Genomic DNA, 23,755 nt, shown 5'->3' on the forward strand with positions numbered 1-23,755 from the left:
CATGTATTACCTATATAATCAAAAAATACAGGTTTTGGGGGGATTTTTTTTTTAATGACCAGCCTATGTGACAAGAAACGCTGGGTAATATATGCTTCAGAAGAAGGAAGAGGAATATCCTGCTATTTTACTGTAAATGGCTCTATGAACCACAGGGTTGGCAGCTTGAGGGAGGGAGATGTAAGCCATCTTATCCCAGTCTCACTGAAATATGTCCAAAATATATCCTTTCTGCGGAGTATAGAGGCAATGCCTGCAAAGACTCAGATTTCATACCCAGTTCCCTGGCCTATCCCAAATAGGTTTCTAGGTCTCTAAATGGCATTATAAATACATCTAGAACTGTTCAAATAACCCAGATAACATGCTCTCATTCATGTCCCCAAATTTATCCTTTTGAAATATAAATCACTGACCTACTTTGTCAAAGACAATTTTAATAGCACCCTCTACCCCAATAATAATAATGGGAAACTTGAGGCTTGCAAGAGGTCCCATTGGAGAAGCAGAAAACACACACCTGGAGTTCCCCATCAAAGCCACTAACCAGGGAGTGGGACATTCTGTACCCACCCTGGTTCTGAGCATGTCCTTTCACCTCTAAAACATAGCACAGGATGTGTAACAGGAAAGAGGACCCAAGACAGCGAGTTTTACAAGATGGGACCACTCTGAGCCCAGATTTCTGCAGATTTACAGTCCCCTCAAATCTGGGAGTCTTTTTAGCTATCATCCTAAAACTCTGGAAATCAGTTTCAGGTCATTCCCATTACTAAAAGGCTTTGTTTTTCCCATATAATCAAGAGGTCAGAGATCAGTCGCTTCTTTGGCCTTTTGGCAAGGCAAGATGGTGGTGGGGGAAGGGCAGACACAGTGAAGGAATGAGAGGGGAGAGAGAAAGGAGGAAAGAAAATGAGAGGAAGAAAAAACATAAATGATAGAGAACATGTTATCTACACTGGGCTGGAATTTCACAGAACAGCACAAGGCCTTCAGTAAGAAAAGACTTTCATGTTAAGATCTTAGGCACTCCCAAACCATCGCCATTTCAGCCATAAGAAATGTACTTCTTTATCAATAATTCCAAAAATGGATAAAGATGAAACCCTCAAAATGCACCTACCCAAATCAGAATATTACTATAATTTTTCTTCCTCTGGAGAAGCAAAAGTTCCTCTCTTTTGCTCCAAATAATGTGTCTACCTACTGGAAGTTGAGTTCTTCCTTCCCACTGTCACCAGGAAATTACTCTCTCCTGAGCCAGATCAGAACCCAGAGAGAGAGAAGAGTAAAGAAGTCCTAAACTGAGACATACATGCTCTCAGGAATGTGTGTGATATAGTCCTTTTGCACTAGCAAATCTGTCAAAAGGTGAACAGAACAAAGAAAAATTGAGTGCCAGATCCACACATCCTGGCACTGAAATCTGGGGAGCTGCAAACTGTTTGAAAACAGCAAAGGAAAAGGATATGTAGTTTAGCAAGATTAAGGAACAAAGCAAACTGGAGAGTACCACACGTTGGGCCATAGGTTAAAAATCCTGAGGAAGTGGCTGCTTAGGCCTGGGGGGATGGGAAGGATGGAGGATGATGGCTAAGGCATCAGAGTCTCCTTGGAGGATAATAAAAATGTTTAAAATTAATTGAGGAGATGGAAGAAAAATTATGTGAATATACAAAAGGTCATGAATTATACATTACAAATGAGTAAATTGTGTGGTATGTGAATTACATCTCATTAAGCTATTTTAGAAGAATCCTAAGGAAGGACCTCCAAGGTCTCCACCAACCATTGCCTAACCCACTACTGACACATTTGGGGAGCTCGGTAATATAGGTGTTAGAGGTGTTAAATTAAGAGACGTGAGTCATGCTTTTTCTGCATAACATTTCACAAGTTTCTCACTGAAGATTACCATAAAAAAAAAAGTTCAATCTTCTTTCTTTAAAAAACTCAGTTCTCCAGATTGGAGGGGAGAGGGAAGAGAAGACCCGAGCCTTCAGAACCCAGACTTGTGAGAACAAGTAAATTTTAAGTTATCTTCAGCCGGTGACATCTTCATGCTTCACTCTGTGCTGCTCCCAGCACAAACCCCCAAGCCCTGTTGTGTTGTCTTTTCACTGCAGTATGGTGTGGAGTTATGCTGGCCAGAAGAGGTGGGGAAGATGAGAAGCAAGCCAGCGTCATATCCCAAAAGACACTGAGGCCAAAAGCTCTCAGTTCCACTCCAATTTTCTATGCAATGGAGCAGAGCTTCCCTGCTGGGGAACTGATTACAAACCTGCTGGCTATGTAAAGAGGAAACAGGATTTCTTTCCAGAAACAGAACCATCTTGCTGCTCTAAACGAAGCTGGCAACATAGTAGCTTGCTGACCTTGCACACTGAGCTCAGGGAGGCACAGGTCAGAGGGCCAGGAGACGGCAGCAAGCAAAACTGTCTGAAGTCTCCAAGGCCTGGCCAGCAGACCAGAGGCAGCAAGGCACAGCCAGAGCTGGGCGAGCTACAGATGCAAAGGCACCCATCCCCAGGGCCTGCCTGGCCTCCATGCTGGCCCGGTCGGTGGGAGTCATGGGGCTGATGATCTGCTGGCTAAGCAGCCCAGGGTAGGCTTTGTGTCAAACATCTCAATGCACTAGTCAGATACAAACACCAGAAACCCCTGTCCTTGGAAGAGCAGCCCACAGAATTTTTTAAGAAGCAAACAACAGGGGGAAAGCAACACTGGTCTCCTGGCAGCCACACCTGGGGATCCCACACCCTGGGATCCTACCAGCTGTGGTCTGCCCTCCCATGCAGTCCTCCTCAGATGGCTGAGAACCAGCTAAGATCAGGACAGAGATAAGGAGGAGCTGTAGCAGAAATGAGTTGCCTGAGGGCACTTTCCAGGCCAGAGCAGGTCAGCTCTCTCTGGGTTTGGGGCACCTCACCCTCTGGTGCCATCAGCCAGTCTCTCTCCTACTCTCCCCCAAACACCGCATACCCTCTAGCTGTGCAACAGTTGGGCCAGCTCATTATGCTCCCTGACTGTTGTGGGGGTTTTTCAAATGTGCAACAAAATTACAGACTTTGAACCCAAATGACTTTAAACTTGACAAGGGCACCAAAGGTTTACTTTGGGAAAACATTTGTCCTGTGATAGCCCATGAGCATACTAGTAAAGTGTCCCTTCAGGAGCTGCGCCACCCCCCAATGCTGCAGAAGGGTCCCAGCTCACAGGCCAAACTCATGGAACAACTGGATCGCACGTGTGGAGCCACAGGCCAAGATGTCCTGACGTGGGTAGAATCTGTACTCTTTTGAACCATCCCCCCTCCCCATGGTTCCTTGACCTGCCACAGAGCTCCTTCTAAATACCTGAGATGTCCTAACATGAGGCTAGCCAGCACAGCTATGCACGTTGCGGGGGAGACAAAGAATTTCAGACCAGGTTTATGTAGGATCTCTATGGGCCTATACAGACTTAATGTGTGGTCCAAGGACCCCCTCCAGGCAAATCACCTGTAAGGAATGCAGATTTCCATACCTCATCCCAGAGCTCATCCATCAGAATTTCCTGTGAGAGCCTGGGAAGCTACAGTTAGGGGAATTCTTACACACATTCACATCTAAGATCCACTACCTTACAACACGGATAATCTAGAAATGACAATAATGGCATGTTCCAATTATAGGGCACTTACTCTGCATCTGTTTACCCTGCTAAGCACAACACCTACAGTTATCTCATGAATTCTTCACAATAATATTGTAAGGTGGATATTTATCACCTTTGTACTTATACTGCTTTCTCCAGTTTCACTTCCAAAGGTCAAATCCAAAGGCCTCTGGACATGCCCTCACCTAACTGGCCAGGATGAAACACCTGGTCATAGAGCAAAAGTCTCTCCAATTCTCTTCTACCCACCTATTCTGCTGAATGTCGATATTCCCCAGGATTTTGGCCTCCATTCTTCTCTCACTCTGTGCCAGTGGTTCTTCACTTTTGCTACACATTAGAATCACCTGGGGAGCTTTTAAAATTCCCCATGCCCAAGTTGCAACCAAGACCAATTACATCAGAATCTCCAGGGACGAGTCTCAGGCTCCTTAGGTGATTTCAATGGGCAGCTGTGCCCGGGAACCACTGCCTGGGCCTCGAATAGCACCTGGTGAGACCCAAACCTACACCGGTACCCAATCTTCTCCAGAGCGGCAGACCCGTGTTCCCACCACCTTGCAGGTGTCTCCCCCTGCATGTCTCGTGGGAACAATTCATCAAGGACAAGCTGACTTACCTCCATATCCCCATCATCCACACGGTTATTCTCCTGTGGTACACAGTTCAGCCATCACCCCAAGACTCCTACCTCCTCTGTCCACTATAGACTACATGTTCTCTTCACCCAGCACATCTCAAAAACGCCATGGAAGCCTGCATTCTCCTCTATAACTTATCAGCGTTTGACTAAATATCCAAACAATAATTCCATTAAGACAGATTTTAAAACAAAGTATACTTACTGCCACTCGCTTTGTATACCCTTGGCAAACTGCCACCTACTCCAACACCTGTACCCTCAGCTGAGAAGCACAGTCCACCTTCCCTCCCCTCCCCAGCATGATGGCCAGATGGTTCACTCTCTTGCATGCTTCTGCCTTGGCACAGTGTTACGCTGAGTAAAGCTCAAATCACTGATAAGATATGGGATTATTTTACATAATACATTGACAAAGTTGCAACCAACACAAATTACATCAGAATCTCCAGAGATGAATCCCAGGCTCCTTAGGTGATTTCAATGGGCAGCTATGGCTGAGAACCACTACACCTTAGAACAGTGATGGCGAACCTTTTGAGCTCGGCGTGTCAGCATTTTGAAAAACCCTAACTTAACTCTGGTGCCATGTCACATATAGAAATTTTTTTATATTTGCAACCATAGTAAAACAAAGATTTATATTTTTGATATTTATTTTATATATTTAAATGCCATTTAACAAAGAAAAATCAACCAAAAAAATGAGTTCGCGTGTCACCTCTGACACGCGTGTCATAGGTTCGCCATCAATGCCTTAGAATCACCTGGAGAAACATATTTTCAATTTAATGATTATTTCAAGACATTTTAGAAAAAAAATATTGCTAACCACATCAAACCTATGATTTCAGAATGTCATAAAATTCCCTTTTTAACAAGTACAGTTTTTCAAAGGAAATAAACAGTAGTAAAGTGGACAAAAATAACAGAGGTGGTTTCAAATGCCTGTGATTTGGAACACTGCCTCATTGGACTTGATAAGCCTTCACCTGCCTTTCCCAAAGTTCTCTGCTCCCTCTTCCACAGACCCTTTCAGACTGCTAGCAATCATCCTGCTGTACTTACTTGAGGACTGTCTATGCCTCCCCTGCCTGTCAAGGCACTGAGCTCCTAGAAGACAGGAACTGTGCCTGTCCAGTCCCAGAAACCCACCACCAGGAGCCTTCCACGCCAACGTGAGCTGTCACAGGCACTGGGCTAGAGACCACAGAGGACAGGTGACATACTAGTAATCCTGTCCTCCACTGGGGGAAGTGCTAAACTCTGCAGAAGAGGCTGACAGAAGAGAGATGTCAGACAAAACTCTCTGTTCCCTCTCCACTCCCCAGAAGCTTCACTGGTAGACAAGGTGTGCCTACTGGCCCAAAGTCATGACCTCCAGTCACCAAAGGTAGAAGACTGCCCGCCTTCAATAGCCACACTTCCTGAATAATGCACATGCTGCCCAAAGATAAAACTCAACAGCACCCTCACTAGGAACACAAACAAGTTCCCTGGGGCTGTAAGTTCAAGTGACTCCTGGTACACTGTGTCTCATTTTAGGGAATGATTTTGTTGTGGCTTTTAATTCCAGAATCAACAATACATACAGAGACTGGGGAGTAGGAAATGGAGAAAACTCTAAGCATTGTTTTACTACAGAGGCCACTCTGTCATAAACTAAATAATGAGCTTCCTTCCTACTTTAAAATCACAATTTAATAAATAAAATAAAATTCAGTTCACGTGGAACTTTTCAGAAACACTCCTATGAGACTTTTATCGAAATGAAAAAAGTGCATACTCTTGGACCCAGTAGTTCCATTTCTAGGGAGTCGTCTTACAGATCTACTCACATATGTGCCCATGACAGGTGACACCAGGATGCTCACAGCAGCATTGCTTGTCATGGTAAAAGACTGGAAATCATCTAATCATGCTATTATTAGGGGCGCTCGTTAAATAAACTATGTTATATCCATACAGTGGACTACAATGCCAATGCAATGCTAAAACTAAGTTAGCTCTACATGTACCAATGTAGAATATTATCTAAAATACAATCAAATAGTGTCACACTGCAAATATATGCAAAACACTGCATATGGCGTGCTACTAAAAAAATACATAAATATATTTGCTGGCATATGCATAAATTATGTATGAAATATATACAAGAACCTGTAAAATGTTGCCTCCCAGTAGAACTAGGGATCAGGAGACAGTAGGAATTGAAAGGGTAAATTCCTTTTGGTCCCTTTTGAATATTACCCTACTTACACTTTTTAAAAAGAAACATAGGTATGAATTTAAGTAAAAATGTTTTTTTAATTTTATTTGCTCAACTGATAATCATTTTCGACCTGCTGGCCCGCAAGTGCAATAATGAAATTCGCAGTCAGGAACCTGTTAAGGTTTTAGTTGTATCTGCTTGACGTCTCAGTGGCACAGAAACTGCCAAGGTTCCACTCGATCTGCCTGGAAATCTATCTGAAGTCTACCTAAAGAACAGGAGGAGCCAGTTCATATTTTCAGTGTTCAAAGTGGCCTTGAAAGCACATCTGATAGCAAGATCAGATGAGCTTTGAAATCTACCTGTGGTGTCTTTACAAACCATGTGAAATGGGGTTGATTTTGGCTTTTCCTTTGACGCAGCAGCAGGAGTCAAAGCGTAGCTACTGGCATGGCCCAGAGAAGCCAGCCAGTTAACAAGGTTTGGTCCAGAATTCCCAAGCCCCTCAAACCTTTGTTCTTCTGGCAAAGAAAACACAGGCAGCACACAGACCACTCTAACCCCAGGAATCTCCTCTTTCTAAATATAGTAGGCCACTGCCCAGCCTCCAAGCTCACCCTCTGCAGCACTCTGTGCCTTCCAACCAAGGTGAAATGAGCCAGATGTAAACATGCCATGACAGCTTCTGGCACACACTGAGGAGCTGTTTTCCTTACTATTTCCTCTCTTTCTCCATACTGGGATTCTACAAAAATGTGTAAACCCCAGTGACTCTAATTTGTAAACATTCCTCTGGCCATTAATGCTGTTTTCTCACCCTAACAAATGTGATTTCCTTCTCGGTCCCTGAAATTTAATGTTGAAATATCCCATTAGATATGGGCAAAGCCCCATCCCATCACCCATTTTATCTGTAAGCACCTGCAGCTCAGAAAAGATACCAGACAGGCCCAAGGACACAGCCAATTAATTGTAATCTCTCTCTCTCTCTCTCTCTCTCTCACACACACACACACACACACACAGGCACACACACAGGCACACACACAGGCACACACACCTACACATTTTTTTCTATCCCCTCGTTTAGAATCCATGTCAGTGCCTAACAGAAAGGCCTGATCTGTTAAGAACACTTCCAGCCCTAACCGGTTTGGCTCAGTGGATAGAGCTTGGGCCTGGGGACTGAAGGGTCCCAGGTTCAATTCCGGTCAAGGGCATGTACTTTGGTTGCGAGCATATCCTCATCGATGTTTCTAACTCTCTATCCCTTTCTCCTCCTCTGTAAAAAATCAATAAAATATATTTAACAAAAAAAGGATGCTTCTAATTTAAGCAAAAAGTTAAATAAGCTTTAGAAATAATCTAACACACTCAAAAGAGCACTAGACAGGTATCAACTGGCCAATGTGATGCAAAGGACCTAAACAATAGATGTCAAAAAGCCTGTAAAAATTGGAGTTTGGCAATAATTCCACTTGAAGGAATCTTCAAGGATTCTGGGAATCCTCTCGCCAAACTAGTGTGGGAATACTGGGACTCGCACACAAAGGTGGGTGTGCAAGTAATCCCTGCAGCACTTCCTCTATAGTGAAAAACTGTGACAATCCAAACATCCTGCAATAGGAGGCTAGGTACATAAGCTATATTTGCACATGACAGAACTTTCTGCAGTCACTAAAAAGAATGCACTTATGTACATGTACTGACCGGGAAGATTACTAAAACATAGTATTAATTAGAAAAACAAAACAGAATAACTCATATAGTATAATCCCATTTATAAAAAAACAAATATGCACAGAAAAAAAGACAAGAAAAAAGCATACTGAGCTAGTGACAATGGTTAACTAGGAAGGGGGCTTTACTCTGTTCATTTCCATATTCTCTGATGCTTTTATAAGAATGTATTCATACACCATGTAATTTTTTTGTCTTTGCATGGTAAGATTAGGTCATTCATTCAAACTGTTCATTTTCCCCTCAAACCTAATACTACTCCCAAGTGTTATTTCATAAAATAGCACCATCATTCATATAATTGCTCCAGCCAAAAACATTTAAATCATTCTTGACTTCTCTCTTTTTTCTCATAACCCAAATCTAATCAAACAGCAAATCCTATGGACTCTACTTCCAAAAATATCCAGAATCTGACCACCATCTCTGACGCTGCCACTCTAGCCCCAGGTGCCATTGCCTCTTACCTGACCTATTAGAACAGCCTCCTAACTGGTCTCCTTGCCTCCGTTCCTGCCCCACTATACCTATTCTCCACACAGCGGTCCCAAGATCTCTTAAAAACACAAGTAGGACATGTCACAACCTCCCATGGCCATGGCTGCCCATCACACTTAGAATGAAACCCAGAGTCCCTTCTGGGTCGCAAGACCCCCATAACCTGACTCTTGGACCCCCTGCCTGTTCATTTGCCATCACTCTGCTCCCACCACACTGGTCTCCCTGCCAGTCCTCAAGCACTCCATGCACTGTCCCTCCTTGTGACTTCTGCACCTACTACTGCCATCCTAAAACCCCTTACTGTGTAGTCTAGGGCTTAGAGGACATGGTAGAGCAGAGCAGGGCCCCATGTGTGTTAGTGAAAGCCTTCCTTTGATGGCAAGAAATACATAATTTGAAACATAGTAGATTATAGTTAAAAGTTAAAACTAGGGTCAGTCAGAAATGTAAATCTAGAAAACCACTTTGACTGTTAGCTCTATATGGGCACCCCTCCCTAGGTTAACTTTTAGAAACGCAATGGCCTTGACAGGGTAACCAAGTCACCTTCATGGGCTGCTTTCCCCAATTGCTCAGTGGTGATAGGTTCCTCCCTAACCCATTCTCACTTTGTCAAGTCATGGGGTTTGTGATCATTAGCTTACACTGGTCGGAATTAGGACAGCCAGCCTGCCACCTCTGCCCAGAGAGATGCTGGCTGGCCTGCCCAGAGCAAACACTTGAATGTCAGCTTCCTAAGAACCACCTTCCTAAGCCCTGGGATCCTGAAACTGACCAGTTAAATGCATCTGAGGTTTGAAGTAAATGGAATTAAAAAGTCCCCAAATGAGGGCTAATGAAGAATACACTGAAGGCTGTTCACTTAACCATCAAAAGTTTTATGAAACAAAGTAAAAGGGGGAGGAGATCCAAGATATAAAATACTGCCCAACAAAAATATCTGAAGACATTTCAGCAAAGAAAATGCACCAGTGGCCAATAAGCACATGAAAAGATGCTCAAGATCATTCGTCATCAGGAAAACACAAATTAAAACCACAATGAGATACTACTTCATAACCACTAGGATTGCCACAATCAAAAAGACAGTCTAACAAGTGTTGGAGATGACCTGGAGAAATTACAACCCTAGTACATTGCTGGTGGGGATTTAAAATGATGCTTCTGCTATGGAAAACAGTTTGGCAGGTGTTTGTTGTTGTTTTTTAAATTAAACATACATTAACTATAAAACCTAGCAATTATACTCCTAGTAAGAAGTGAAATACGAAATGAAAACATATGTCTACAAAAGACATATATACAAATTTTCAATGTAACATTCATAAGAGCCAAAAACTAGAAAGAACCCAAATGTTCATTAGTTGGTGAATGGGTAAACAAAACAGGATTTACAAAATAGAATACTCTTCAGTAATAAAAAGAAACAAACCACTGATGCATGCTACATCATGGATGAATCTAAAAACATTATGCTATGCTAAATGAAGATGCAATAGACCACATACAATTCAATTTAACTTAAATTTTCAGAAAAGACAAACCTATAGGGATATTTAGGCTGTCTAACTCTTTGAAGTATTCCCTCTCAGGATCCCCTGAGGTTAAACTTAATCCACTGTCCTACTCATTCATTTATTTATTCAAACATTATTCATTGAGCACCAACCAAGTGCTAGGGGCTCTGACAGGCCAGTGGGAGACAAGAAACTCAGAGAAAGACTCTGATGGGGTTTACAACAAGCTAGGAGAGCCAGACAAAAATAAGCCAACATATTAGTCAGCAAAATAACCTGAGCTATTGATATATACATGAAGAAAATACCAATGGAAGGTATGGTTGACATTGACCAGCTGGGTGGGCAGGGATTCAGCCCGCCTGAGGACACCTCTGATGGAGGCTGAAATGACTAGAAGCAGCCAACTGTGCAAAAGAAGGTTTAGAGCTAAATCTTCCCAGGGGAGGGAAGAGCAAGTGCAAATGCCTTGGGGTAAGAAAGAGTTTGCCCTGCCCAAGGAATAAAAAAGTGACAGTACTGCCAGAACGTGCTGTGGGGGAGCCTGTGAATATGATGAGCTATCAGTCCTGTGGTTCTGTTACATTATACAGCACAAGGAATTCATCAATTGACTTTCAGTTCATCAAAAAGGCGATTATCCAGGTGGGCCTAACCTAATCACAGGAACCCTTTAAAATCTGGGAGTTTCCTCTGGCCCCTGGCAAAAGAGGAAATCAGAGTTTCAGTGGGCATTCTGAGGACTAAGAGGGCTCTTGCTGGCTTTGAAGATGGAGGAGCCACAAGAGAAGGAGTGTGGCTATCTCTTAAGAACAGAGATTGGCCCCTGCTGACAGCAAGAGAATGAAGACCTCAGACAGCCACCAGGAAATGAATCCTGTGGACAACTGAAGTGAGGTGGATGAAAGATTCTCCCCCAGAACCTCCAGGTGAGAGCCTTTTTGTGGGGTGATGGAAATGTTCTAAAATTGGATTGGGGTGTTGGCTGCAGAACTTTAAATTGTACAATTAAAACTGGTGAAATAATTCAATAAAGCATTGAAAAAAAAACCTCCCTAAAAATATGAAGACCTAAAATAAATGACTACTTTGAAAAGAATAACCATAAACTTAATGTTCTTAAGATACATACCCATGATAAATCAATAGGTTAATTCAGAGTGTTAGTGATCATTCTGAAGGGGTATAAAAGAGGAGAGGGGGAAAAATACCTTTTTATAAATTTAAAAGAGAAAGAATAGTCTTTCTTTTTTTTTTTTCTTTTCTTAATTTTCACCCAAGGATATGATTTTCATTGATTCTAGAGAAAGGGAGAGGGAGGGAAAGAGGGTGAGAGGCAGAGAGAGGGAGAGAGAGAAACATCGATCAGTTGCCTCCCATACCCACACCCACTGGGGACGGAACCTGCAACCTGGGTACTGCCCTGACCAGAAATCGAACTCACGACCCTTTGGTGCATGGGACAACACTCTAACCAACTGAGACACACCAGCCAGGGAAGAATAGTCTCTCTTAATGATAGCTGTTGGTAATTAAAACTCAACAAATAAGATATTCAACCATAAAAAGGAATGAAATTCTGATACATGCTAAAACATGTATGTACCTTGAAAACATCTGGCTAAGTGAAATACCAGGTAAACCAGACACAAAAGGACAAATACTGGATTATTCCACTAATATGAGGTACTTCGAGTACTCAAATTCATGGAGAGAGAAAGTAGTATAGAGGTTTACCAGGTACTAGGGGAGGAAATAATGGGGCATTATTGTTTAGTGGGTATAGAGTTTCAGTTTGGAATGATGAAAAAGTTCTGGGAAAAGATAGGATTGTTCATTACACCCTGAATCTACAATACAGAGAACACCAAATGTGGCTGAGGATGTGCAGCAACAGGAGCTCTCACTCATTGTTGGTGAGAATGTAAAATGGTGTAGCCACTTTGGAAGATACTCTTACCATACCATATGATCCAGCAATTGCGCTCCTTGGCATTTACCCAAATGAGTTGAAAACTCATGTCCGCATGTGAAACTGCTTTATTCATAATTGCCAAAACTTGGAAGCAACCAAGATGTCCTTCTATAGATGAATGGATACATTCCTGTGGTACATACGGACAATGGCAAATTGGTCAGTGATAAAAAGAAATGAGCTATCACGTCACAAACAAATGGAGGAACCTTAAGTGCATATCGCTAAGTGAAAGAAGCCAATGTGAAAAGGCTACACACTGTATGATTCCAACTATATGACATTCTGGAAAAGGCAAAACTGGGGAAACAAAAAGGTTAGTAGTTGTCAAGGATGGGGCATAGGAGTGAAGCACTAGGGATTTTAGGGCAATGAAACTATTCTGTATGATACTATAATGGCCAATACCTGTTATTATACATTTGTCCCAACCCACAGAATGCATAACACAAAGAGTGAACCCTAATGTAACCTATGGACTTTAGTTAATAACATTATATCACCACTGTAACAAATGTACCTCACTACTTGAAGATGTTAATAATAGGAAGGAATAGGTGTGAGAGACTATATGGGAACTCTCTATACTTTCCACTCAATTGTTCTAGAAACCTGAAACTGCTCTAAAAATAAAGTCTGTTCATTAGTTTTAAAAGCAGGGAGGAGGAGAGCTTAAGTCTCAGTGGGTTGAGAACTACAGATTAGATGCAATTTATTCAATCCAATCGAGAGGAGAATGAATTAAAGTGGAAGGACTTATTTTTAAAGCCAGTATTATATAAAAACTGCAAAACCTTATTTGGATTTAATTTGCTATTGTTTATATTTGTATGAATAACACTCCAAATGTCAGTATTGCAAAATATCATCATTTACAAATAATCAGGAAATCTTTTCCCCCCCTTTTATTTGCAAGGTGATAAAGCAAAGCAAAGGAACTGGGGAAAATGTTTTGCTAACTCAATACCCATTTGTCCCTTTAGGATTTTGTGAGTAATATAATTACTCCTAAACAAAGCTGGCTGGCATTGAACGTCCTTTGAGAGTTTATGCCATTCAAGAAGGGTTTATCTCACTATTGCAAAAAGCCTGTATCAAATCCTTAAAAAGTACAAAAAGATGATATGCTTTAAAGCACACAACTCTTCGTGTCAATTTTTTACTCATTTTAATGAACAAAGAGGATGAACCATTGCTCTTACCAAATCAGGAATAGGATTTTTGGCTTCCCTGTTCAATGCTTTTTTTACCCAATTAAAATATAATGACTTCCAGTCATAAAATAAATTAGTCATTGGGATAGAATATATAGCATAGTTAATAATACTGTAGTGAATATTTGAAAGTTTCTAAGAGAGTAAATCTTAAAAGTCTCATCAAAAGAAAAAAATTGTAGCTGTGGAAATAAACTTATCATGGTGATCAACTCACAATATATACAAATATCAAACCATTATGTTGTATACCTGAAACTAATATGATATGTTAATTATATCACAATAAAACTTTGAATTAAAAAAGAAATTGCTATAAAAGAGAAACTCTATTGTTTTACAAAGCCAAGAGATAGTCAGAAACCCTCCTACAATGGTTCTTTAACCCAATGATGGAGAAACACAATACAAAGTAAGTATCAATTATTCTTTGATACCTAGGGCTCAGAGTCTGAAAAACAACTGGGGTGAGACAATATTCTCACTTAATCTAGCACCTGCTGCATGTTTCTCCTTTCTAAGGTCTAGATCTATAAAGAATTTGCATCTTCACTGCAAGCGTGTTTACTGAAGCATCGAAGAGTTATGTTCAAGAGAAGGCCCTGTAGTCCATTGCCAGGTTCAAAACTTGGTTGTACATCTTCCTAGTTGGGTGACCTTAAACAAGTTACCCCAACTATAAAATGCAGAAAAATAAGATTATTCATCTCACAGGATGGTGGTGATAGACTTAATGAGACAATGTGTGCACTTAGCATAGAGCTGGGCACTTGGTAAGTGCTCAATAAACAAGGGCTGCTGGCATTCTTATTAGACTACTTTCCGTTAAATTCACTGTGGTTGCCTTTGGGGGTGTGATGCAGGCCAGACATCTCAGAATTATTACCTGTCAAAAACGCAATGGAAAAGATGTGTCATCTCCAAAACAGCTCCTGAAAACTACGGGCTCAACTAGAGAAATATAAACATATTCATTTCATTTTGTTAAAAAATAAAAAGTGTTACCCAGAAGAATACCTACCCAAGAGTAAGGCTTGATTCAGTATCACACAGCCTGCCCAACCTGACTAAAAGCTCACTGAGAGAAGGGACTAGATGATTAGTCTTTTTTTGGTAATCTCTTTTGTATCCATCAAAGTACCATGAACTAGAATAAAGCCAGTTCCCTCTCCTGGGTTGGAAACACAAAGGCACACCTGGGTTTCCCTGGGCCCTGGTTCAGTCTTTGGGACCTCGTCTCTACTTAAATCCCCCTGAGGAAGAGAGAGCAACTTACAGAATTCCAATCAAGAACTCTGTGCCTAAAGCTGGTCACCTGCCACCATCTTGGAAAAAAACTAAATTGCACTTCTGGTGCCCAGAATAGACCAATCTATATAGATAGAAATTACATGAGTGGTTGACTAGAGATTGGGGAAGTGGAGTTGGGGGAAAATGAATGACTGCTAATGGGAATGGGGTTTCTTTTTAAAAATATATTTTTTATTGATTTCAGAGAGGAAGGGAGAAGGAGCGAGAGAGAAAATCAATGATGAGAGAGAATCATTGATTGGCTGCCTTCTGCACACCTCCTACTTGGAACTGAGCCTGCAACCTGGGCATGTGCAACCTGGGCATCAAACAGTGAGCTCCTGGTTCATAGGTCAATGGTCAACCACTGAGCCACCAACCTGGCAAGAATGGGGTTTCTTTTGAGGGTGATGAAAATGTTCAATTGATTGTGGTGATGGTTGCGCAACACTGTGAATGTACTAAAAACCATTCAATTGGATGCTTTAAATGGGTGAACTGTACGGTACGGTGAATTATAACTCAATAAAGTTGATATTTTAAAATGTGCATTTCTGACTCACCTTAGACTATGAGAATAAGGATACCTCACTCTGTCTCAGAGAACAGAAGTCAAATTTAAAGGGGCATATCCCCAGCAATAGGTTCATAAACCAACTGCCAAGATAGAAACACAGGAAGGAACTTGAGAGACCAAGATGGCGGCGTAGGTAAACACCGGAGACCGCTGCCGCAAACAACCATTTCAAAAATACAACTAAAAGACTGAACGGACATCACCCAGAACCACAGGAAGGCTGGCTGAAGAGAGACTCTACAACTAGAAGGAAAGAGAACAGCAAATCGAGGCTCAGAGGCGGCGCAGTGTGGAAAATACAAAGGTACCGAGGTGCGCGCGCAAAGCAGGCTGGTGGCTGAGGGCGCGGTTGTCGTTTTCTGCCGGGAGTGAGTCTCAGACTCTGGGCTCCAGATCCGGGCGAGTCTCTAGGGACCCAGACTCAAACGGGAGAAGCGGGATTATCCGGCATCAGTTGGGACCTGAGGGCAGCTTTCTCTCCGAGGTTTGCAGTGGCTGCCGGGGTTCTGAGAAGCAGAGCCTCTGGGAACGGGACTGAGCGTGGCCATAACTGCTCCCTCCGCCCGCCCTGTTGATCCCGCCCCGCCCAAAACCTGCGCACAGCCATTTGCCGATCGCCTCAGGCAAAGGCTGGATTAGCACCTCCCCAGAAGGCAGACGTTTTCCACACAGCTGATTTCCACAGCCAGCCGGCCTGGTGGTCAAACCCCTCTAGTGTTAACTACAACAATTAAGGCTTGGCTAGAACAAGACTGCGCACAGAGACCACAAGGGGGTGCACCAAGAAAGCATAAAAGATGCGGAGACTGATCCCCTTTGGGTCGACCAAGATGGCGGCGTAGGTAAACACCGGAGACCGCTGCCGCAAACAACCATTTCAAAAATACAACTAAAAGACTGAACGGACATCACCCAGAACCACAGGAAGGCTGGCTGAAGAGAGACTCTACAACTAGAAGGAAAGAGAACAGCAAATCGAGGCTCAGAGGCGGCGCAGTGTGGAAAATACAAAGGTACCGAGGTGCGCGCGAAAGCGGGCTGGTGGCTGAGGGCGCGGTTGTCGTTTTCTGTCGGGACTGAGTCTCAGACTCTGGGCTCCAGATCCGGGCGAGTCTCTAGGGACCCAGACTCAAACGGGAGAAGCGGGATTACCCGGCATCAGTTGGAACCTGAGGGCAGCTTTCTCTCCGAGGTTTGCAGCGGCTGCCGGGGTTCTGAGAAGCAGGGCCTCTGGGAACGGGACTGAGCGTGGCCATAACTGCTCCCTCCGCCCGCCCTGTTGATCCCGCCCCGCCCAAAGCCTGCGCACAGCCATTTGCTGATCGCCTCAGGCAAAGGCTGGATTAGCGCCTCCCCAGAAGACAGAGTTTTCCGCACAGCTGATTACTATAGCCAGCCGGCCTGAGGGTCAAATCCCCCTAGTGTTAACTACAACAATTAAGGCTTGGCTAGAACAAGACTGCGCACAGAGACCACAAGGGGGTGCACCAAGAAAGCATAAAAGATGCGGAGACAAAAAAACATGACAGAAATGGAGGATATGGAGCTAAGAATCGCAATTTTGAGGGCTTGCCATAAATTTGTGCAGAACCTCACGAAAACTAATGAGACCCTCGATGCTACGATAAAGAAATTAGAAAGTAAGCATACACGGACTGAAATAAAGAATATTATACCCAATAGCAGACCAGAGGAGTATAATAATCAAACCAAAGATTCGACAAAAAACACCCAATTGGAAAAGCAAAATGAAAAAAGAATCCGAAAGTGTGAAGATAGTGTAAGGAGCCTCTGGGACAGCTTTAAGCGGTCTAATATCAGAGTCATTGGAGTGCCAGAAGATGAGAGACAGCAAGATATTGAAAACCTATTTCAAGAAATAATGGCAGAAAACTTCCCCCACCTGGTGAAAGAAATGGACTTACAGGTCCAAGAAGCGCAGAGAACCCCAAACAAAAGGAATCCAAAGAGGACCACACCAAGACACATCATCATTAAAATGCCAAGAGCAAAAGACAAAGAGAAAATCTTAAAAGCAGCAAGAGAAAGAGGCTCAATTACCTACAAGGGAATACCCATACGACTGTCAGCTGATTTCTCAACAGAAACTTTGCAGGCCAGAAGGGAATGGCAAGAAATTTTCAAAGTGCTGAATACCAAGAACCTACAACCAAGATTACTTTATCCAGCAAAGCTATCATTCAGAATTGAAGGTCAGATAAAGAGCTTCACAGATAAGGAAAAGCTAAAGGAGTTCATCACCGCCAAACCAGTATTATATGAAATGCTGAAAGGTATCCTTTAAGAAGAGGAAGAAGAAGAAAAAGGTAAAGATACAAATTATGAACAACAAACATGCATCTATCAACAAATGAATCTAAGAATCAAGTGAATAAATAACCTGATGTACAGAATGAACTGGTGATTATAATAGAATCAGGGACATAGAAAGGGAATGGACTGACTATTCTTGGGGGGAAAAGGGGTGTGGGAGATGCGGGAAGTGACTGGACAAAAATCATGCACCTATGGATGAACACAGTGGGTGGGGAGTGAGGGTGGAGGGTGGGGTGGGAGCTGGAAGGAGGGGAGTTATGGGGGGAAAAAAGAGGAACAAATGTAATAATCTGAACAATAAAGATTTAATTAAAAAAAAAAAAAAAAAAAAAAAAAAAAAAAAAAAAAGATGCGGAGACAAAAAAACATGACAGAAATGGAGGATATGGAGCTAAGAATCGCAATTTTGAGGGCTTGCCATAAATTTGTGCAGAGCCTCACGAAAACTAATGAGACCCTCGATGCTACGATAAAGAAATTAGAAAGTAAGCATACACGGACTGAAATAAAGAATATTATACCCAATAGCAGACCAGAGGAGTACAATAATCAAACCAAAGATTCGACAAAAAACACCCAATTGGAAAAGCAAAATGAAAAAAGAATCCGAAAGTGTGAAGATAGTGTAAGGAGCCTCTGGGACAGCTTTAAGCGGTCTAATATCAGAGTCATTGGAGTGCCAGAAGATGAGAGACAGCAAGATATTGAAAACCTATTTCAAGAAATAATGGCAGAAAACTTCCCCCACCTGGTGAAAGAAATGGACTTACAGGTCCAAGAAGCGCAGAGAACCCCAAACAAAAGGAATCCAAAGAGGACCACACCAAGACACATCATCATTAAAATGCCAAGAGCAAAAGACAAAGAGAAAATCTTAATTACCTCAATTACCTACAAGGGAATACCCATACGACTGTCAGCTGATTTCTCAACAGAAACTTTGCAGGCCAGAAGGGAATGGCAAGAAATATTCAAAGTGCTGAATACCAAGAACCTACAACCAAGATTACTTTATCCAGCAAAGCTATCATTCAGAATTGAAGGTCAGATAAAGAGCTTCACAGATAAGGAAAAGCTAAAGGAGTTCATCACCGCCAAACCAGTATTATATGAAATGCTGAAAGGTATCCTTTAAGAAGAGGAAGAAGAAGAAAAAGGTAAAGATACAAATTATGAACAACAAACATGCATCTATCAACAAATGAATCTAAGAATCAAGTGAATAAATAACCTGATGTACAGAATGAACTGGTGATTATAATAGAATCAGGGACATAGAAAGGGAATAGACTGACTATTCTTGGGGGAAAAAGGGGTGTGGGAGATGCGGGAAGTGACTGGACAAAAATCATGCACCTATGGATGAACACAGTGGGTGGGGAGTGAGGGTGGAGGGTGGGGTGGGAGCTGGAAGGAGGGGAGTTATGGGGGGAAAAAAGAGGAACAAATGTAATAATCTGAACAATAAAGATTTAATTTAAAAAAAAAAAAAAAAAAAAAAAAGATAGAAACACAGTTCCTGAAGACCTCACCACCTCTCAAAGGCAATAATGTGATTCACTTTCATTCCTATGAAACTACATTTGTTTTGCCATCGACTCCATGAGTTGGCCAGACATGAAGTCCAATACATTCTACAAGCTTTCCCTACAAGGCAGAGAGAGGCAGCCAGCACAACCACCAAGGCAGGGAGTTACTCCTGCAAGAAGATTGAAAATTCAAGCTGCCGGAATGTTATTAGGAACAGCAAAGATATTAGGAGACTTACTTTTTTTTTCTTTTTCTTTTTAACTGTGGTTTTTTTGTTTTGTTTTTTTTTGGCATAGCCACAACTTTACACAAACATTACCAGGATTCTTCCCACCAATAGTTAATACATACACCACTGTGTAAGCTACCAACAACTGGCATGAAGGAAGCAGGGGCCTAACTCTTTATACCCAAACCAAATTTACCAACCTTCTACTCATAAGTGACTTTTGCTCCAAGTTTTGAAACCCCTGAATGCTGGAAGATGATACCTATCACTAATTGAGCAGTGCTATGCACCAGCTCAAGCTAGTGTATTTTCTTTATACACAATGTTTCATTTAGATCTCACAACCACTCCAGGGGGTGGATATAGCTATTCTCATATTACATAGGAGGAGCTCGGGCTTAGTGACTTGCCCAGAGTCGTCCAAATTCATCTTGACCCTCTACTGCCTCTATAGGAGAGGGAGAGAGAGAGAGAGAGAGAATCCTCTTCATTGAGACACTGATTAATCAGGTCAAGGAAAGGGTCCTGGGCGGATAAGTGCCCACAGAAAAGGCCTGATCAAATCAGCATAGAAAAAGTAACTGGGAGGCTCAAAGGCACTACTGCACATCAAATGAGAACTATCTCCAAAGCCAGGATTTTAAAAATGTAGGTCCCAAATCATCTTATTGCTTATCTTCTATGTGTCCTGACCAGAAGTTTGGACTCGAGGGAAAGACTGTAAGTTTATTTTATGGAGTCCATGGTGTTTACCAGATTTTCAAGGGGACTCTAGAGAAAACTGACCTAATGGACAGTTTTGCTCCAGGATTAAGTGCACAGGCTTTGGAATCAGACCACTTGGTTTAAATATACTTATTTGCTGTGTTGCCTTGGGCAGGTTACTGATCCCTCTGATCTTCAGTTTCCTCACGCATAAAGTGGAAGCAGCAATAACAATGATCTCGATGAACCCTGGCAATCCCTAAAGGCCAGTTTTATTGCCCCATATAAACACACAAATAAAACTTAAATCTAAAGATCTGTAAATACTAATTATAAAATAAAGCCATAAAATTTTAGAGCTGGAAGAAACTATAAATCATCCAAACCACTGTTACTTATAAATTATGCACTTATTTTTTAAAATACTACCTTTACATTTACAGTAGGGATAAGTATCACCCAAAGGAAAACAATACACAAATACTAATATAGTAGTCGTATATACAATGTAGCAAGCACCTAATGATAACGGAATGCCTGAAGTCTGGGATTTCATCCTCTTATAGTGGTTCTCAACCTTCCTAATGCTGTGACCCTTTAATACAGTTCCTCATGTTGTGGTGACCCCCAACCATAAAATTATTTTCGTTGCTACTTCATAACTGTAATTTTGGTATTGTTATGAATCGTAATGTAAATATCTGATATGCAGGATGTATTTTCATTGTTCGTGACCCACCGGTTGAGAACCGCAGTAAGAGGTCACATGACCTGTCCAAGTAGTAGTAGTAGTAGTAGTAGTAGAACTACATATTCAGAGATTAGAACACTTAGTTCCATGTAAGACTTTCCCCCAAGTTACAGGGCTGGTCAATTCCATTACACAACTTCAATAACTCTTAAACCCTATCACTGCATTATTTCCTCCTACCCGAAGAATTCTTACACACACACACACACACACACACACATACACACACCAATTATAGCAGTCAAATAAACTACCAGCCACACGCTTGCACCCTCTTCAAATTCAAGGCCAGATACAAAATCAAAGTCCTAATTCCAGAAGGCTTGGTCCATAGGGTCCATTCTCCGTAAGTGGGATGGGGCAGGATTAAGAGCTCTGCATTAAGCAAGAACTCCATCTCCAGCTCAGACCAAGTGGGGGTTCCAAACTAAGCCCGGCTGCTAGTGTGGCTCTGGACTAGTGAATCCCCCAAGCCTGTTTTCTCATTTGTAAAAAGAGTAACAGCACATGAGATAATTCTACTTAGTCCCTGTAGCCCCAGGGGCTGAGTATTCACTGCTCCATCCTCCATGCCCAGGGCAGTACCCAGCACACAGCAGGCACAGCATTGAAATGTTCACTGGATAAAGCAGAGGCCTGATTAAAGGCCTGAGATTCAATCAAAATTGGTGGGGCTCAATCTATAAATGGGCGCCTAACTTACTCCAAACCAGGGGTCAAGTATTCCCTGAACCTAGGATGGCCCTGATTATTGACAAAGGAAGAATCTGTTTATGTGCTTCAGGTCACAGTCTCCAGCCTTTGAGGAGCCTCATCACGTCACAGTTCTACGTTTATTTCACCCCAAAAGATTGGCACCTGCTGCCCTGGGGTTCCATTGTCTCCCTCTTCATTTTTAGAAGAAAAAAAAAAGGCTCACAAAATGACATCTCAGGCACCTGCCTTCCGTAAGTCTCCTTTAGTGAGGCTGGGGAAATTCTCACAGTTAGGTCCTTCACCTGCCAACGCAACCTTTCTCAGCTGAAAGGTATTGCCTACGAAGAAATCCATCACAGAGACAGGAAAAGTGAAGTCAAAGTCAATTCCCCTCTCTGCCTTCACATTATTCCTGATTCTCAAAACTAAAAGATGGGCTGGACTATTTTTAAAGGGATGGCCTGGAAAAGCACCCAAAGGATCTCACAATCTGAGATGCTCATCCCCAGGCCACTATTGTTTGGCCGGAAGGAGCAACTCTCTGGCTCTGCAAAAAAAGCCCAGGGAAAAATCATACACAGAATGCACATTTCATTTCTTCCCCCACCGCAAGGAAACAAGCAAAAGTGGTTTTACAAAAGGTTCCAGAATCTTGAGGAATAAGTGTAAACTTCTCTTTTCTGATCGAGAACCGAGGACATTCCTTCTCATACCGTTGACGTTTCAAGGATAGGGGAGAGGTAAGAAGGAGAGCAAGGGAGCGGAAGGGGGCAGCGTCAGGATGTGTTCCTTCTATTTTTAAACACTCGCCCACGGTTCAGAGTAAAGGAACACTCGGGTTCTGGAGCCCCACCCCTATCACCTCCTGTTAAGCACGAGAATCAGGACCTGCCTTCGTACACGGTTCTGATTCTCGATGCGGGGTTTACTGGCCGCCAACCCTCCAAAGAATCCCGGGCTAAGCAACCATTGCACCCAGCCCTTCTCGCGTGCCTTTCGGACAACCCGGCGGCCCCGAGCTGACTGAAGCTGCGTGCCGGGAGCGAAGCAGTCCCAAGCCGCCTGTTCCCGAGGGGAGGCAGCGCCCCCTGGGCAGGGGATGCTCCATTCCCACGCTGGGCACCCAGGGGTGAGCAACTCTTCCCCGAGGGAACCGGAGCCGCGGGCGCGAGCGTTTCCCACAGGCTGCGGCGCCCCGGGCACCGCCGTCCCACTTCCGGGGACACCTGTGTGCCGCGCACACCCACCGCGGAGCCGGAGGCACCCCCAGCGCTCGGCCATCCCCCGACCCTTCCAGAACGCACGGGGCTGGGCGCCCCTCTCTTTCCTCGCCGGAGAGTCGCGGGCTCGCCCATTTTACGTCTCCTTCCAGCCTCACTCACGAGCATCTACGCCGGTCCCTCAGCGCCCCAGGGAGAGAAACCCAGCCGGGCGCCCGGGCGCCCAGACACCCAGGGCTGAGCGAGCCCGACGGCCCCTCCCGCCCCGGGCTGCGTCCCGCTGGGCTCGGGGACACTCACTCTTGAGCGCACTGATGAGGGACTTCCCGTCCTTGATGAGCTCCTTGATGAATTTGTTGGTCTTGTCCAGCTCCGCTTCGTGCGACTTGAGCGTCTCTCGGAAGTGCGGGCTGTCCAGGCAGCAGTCGCTGAATTCCAGCGCCGGGAGCCCCATGGTGCCAGAGGCGCCCAGCCGGGGGGCGCGCCTCCCCGGGAGCCCTCGCGGCCCGCAGCCCCGAGCACGCACGCGGTGAGACCCCGACTGGCACCCCCGACGGCCGCCGGCTCCACAGGTGTGGCCGCGGCTCGCCTTCCGCGCGACGTCCGCCCGCGAGCACGACTCCCGATCCCAGCCCGGACCCGGCTGCTACGGCGCGTTACGGAGCGGCAGGCGAGCAGGAAGCGCAGCAACGGACCAGCAGCGGCGCCGGGAAGCGAGCGAGCTGGCGAGCGAGTGCGGGCGCCGCCTCCCCGCCTCCTCGGCTGGGTAGCTCTCCAGCAGCCTCGAGCGCCCTCTCACAGCAGCCTCAGCCGCCCCGGCTGCGTCGGGCCGCTCGAACCTGCTAGCGGTGACCTAATCCCAGCCGGACCAATCAGCACGCCCGCCTCAGCCCGACCCCCCCGGCCTCCCGCGGACGCCCGGCCCTTCCGCGGCTTTGACCCAATCATCGGGGTCTGGAGG

General features: G+C 43.9%; 1 protein-coding gene across 5 annotated transcripts in view; it reads right to left on the reverse strand.

The window, feature by feature from the left end:
* The window catches only part of ARHGAP26 (Rho GTPase activating protein 26), a 414,762-nt gene extending 391,330 nt beyond the window's left edge, over window positions 1–23,432 (reverse strand). For 3 of the 5 annotated variants that reach the window (XM_070414707.1, XM_070414705.1, XM_070414704.1), the window contains exon 1: window positions 23,095–23,431. In XM_070414707.1, the coding sequence (XP_070270808.1) occupies window positions 23,095–23,248 (154 nt within the window). In that variant the 5' untranslated portion in view covers window positions 23,249–23,431. Of the gene's footprint in view, window positions 1–23,094 lie in introns of all 5 variants that reach the window. The other 2 variants (XM_070414706.1, XM_070414709.1) reach the window with 2 other exon arrangements.
* Between the last annotated feature and the right edge of the window lie 323 nt (window positions 23,433–23,755).

This window comes from Myotis yumanensis, unplaced genomic scaffold (genome assembly GCF_028538775.1).
Source record: "Myotis yumanensis isolate MYYU_CA2020_CCGP unplaced genomic scaffold, mMyoYum1.0.hap1 SCAF_5, whole genome shotgun sequence".
NCBI classification, from domain to species: domain Eukaryota; kingdom Metazoa; phylum Chordata; class Mammalia; order Chiroptera; family Vespertilionidae; genus Myotis; species Myotis yumanensis.